Source organism: Lycium ferocissimum, chromosome 6, assembly GCF_029784015.1.
Source record: "Lycium ferocissimum isolate CSIRO_LF1 chromosome 6, AGI_CSIRO_Lferr_CH_V1, whole genome shotgun sequence".
NCBI classification, from domain to species: Eukaryota; Viridiplantae; Streptophyta; class Magnoliopsida; order Solanales; family Solanaceae; genus Lycium; species Lycium ferocissimum.
The window spans coordinates 48,249,992-48,251,742 of NC_081347.1; the positions used below are offsets into that span (position 1 = coordinate 48,249,992).

Consider the following 1,751-nt stretch of genomic DNA (forward strand, 5'->3'; position numbering starts at 1 on the left):
CAATGGGGACAGCCCGAGGTTATCAGAGTACAACTTCAACATTAACACCATAGATCTTGTCTCGGCCATTGGCCATATCAAGGATGCCAGGTGGCTGAGACCATTAAGATCCGATCCAGGTCAAAGAGTTCCAAGTGTGATGTGTGAGTATCATAAAACTCATGGTCATAGGACCGAGGACTGTTGCGAACTGAGAGAGGAGGTGGCTGGGTTGTTAAAAAACGGTCACCTTCGTGAATTCTTGAGTGACCGAGCCAAAGGACACTACAAAGGCAGGGAAAATCACAAACAGGTTGAGCCCATGGAGCCTCAACACGTGATCAATATGATAATCGGAGGACCGAAAATACCATGAGGTCGGATGATGAAGAGGACAAAAGTTTCAATTGTTTGAGAGAAACGACAAGGGATTATGTACCTGAAGGATCTATTTCTTTCAACGATGAGGATGCAGAAGGCATCATTCAGCCACACAACAATGCTTTGGTAATTTCTATCCTAATTTTTAAATCTCAAGTTAAACGTATTTTGATTGATCCAGGTAGTTCAGCCAATATTATCCGATGGAGAGTGGTAGAACAACTGGGGCTGTTGGACCAAATTATACTGGCAGCTCGGGTTCTCAGCGGATTCAACATAACGAGCGAAACTACTAAGGGAGAAATCTCTTTGCCGGTAAACATCGCAGGGACTATTCCACAAACGGTGTTCTACGTTATCGAGGGGGATATGAAGTACAATGCGTCGCTCGGCAAGCCGTGGATTCATAGCATGAGGGCAGTACCCTCGATATTACATCAAATGTTGAGGTTCCCAACCTCGAAAGGGATAAAAACGGTCCATGGTGAACAATCCGCTGAAAGGGAGATATTCGCGGTCGAAGCAGCACTCCCCACTCAAAAGGAATCATTCGTAAAAGCTGCTGAATCAACCAAAGTCAAAGATGCTAAATAGCAATTAAAGAAAAGAGGCTCGGTCAGTTCGAGTGAAAAAAAGGAAGAGATGAGCCCGAACTTCGAAGAGGATGATTTCGGTATGCCCAGATCATTCGTGCTGCAGGATGATTCGGCCGTAACCAAGTCTACAGTAGAAGAGGTAGAACAGATTGTCTTATTTGTGCAACTGCCGGACAGAAAGGTATACCTGGGCTTGGGGTTAATCTCGGAGCTCAGGAGTAAATTAATTGAATTTCTTCAAGCTAACGCCGATTGTTTTGCTTGGTCCCATCTAGACATGATAGGTGTACCACCGGAGGTAACAACGCATAAATTAAGCATCGATAAAAAATTTCTCCCGGAGAAACAGAAAAGGAGACTGATAGCCGAGGGTGAAGCATGCCTTCGTCAAGGAAGAGGTAACAAAGCTTTTAAAAATAGGTTTCATCTGGGAGGTTAAATACCCGGACTGGTTAGCTAATGTTGTTGTCGTGCCAAAGAAAGGTAATAAATTCAGAATGTACGTTGATTATAAGGACTTGAACAAAGCATGTCCGAAGGATTCATTCCCTATGCCTCACATTGATCGAATGATTGATGCGACGGTTGGGCATGAGATGGTAAGTTTTCTCGATGCCTATTCCGGGTAAAACCAGATTCGGATGAACCTGGAGGATCAAGAGAAAACTTTTTTTATAACCAGATATGGGACTTATTGCTATAATGTGATGCCATTCGGACTAAAAAACGCCGGTGCAACTTACCAACGCCTAGTTAACCAAATGTTCGAAGAATAGATAGGTAAAACAATGGAGG

At 43.7% G+C, this 1,751-nt stretch overlaps 1 protein-coding gene across 1 annotated transcript; it reads left to right on the forward strand.

The window, feature by feature from the left end:
• The first annotated feature begins 351 nt into the window (after window positions 1-351).
• Window positions 352-954, forward strand: LOC132061343 (uncharacterized). The gene has a single exon (XM_059454180.1). The coding sequence runs from the start codon at window positions 352-354 to the stop codon at window positions 952-954; it is 603 nt and encodes a 200-aa protein (XP_059310163.1).
• Window positions 955-1,751: the final 797 nt, after the last annotated feature.

What these genes read in the sequence shown, in the direction of transcription:
- LOC132061343 (XM_059454180.1), top strand. Translation starts at nt 352, where the DNA reads ATGAGGTCGGATGATGAAGAGGACAAAAGTTTCAATTGTTTGAGAGAA.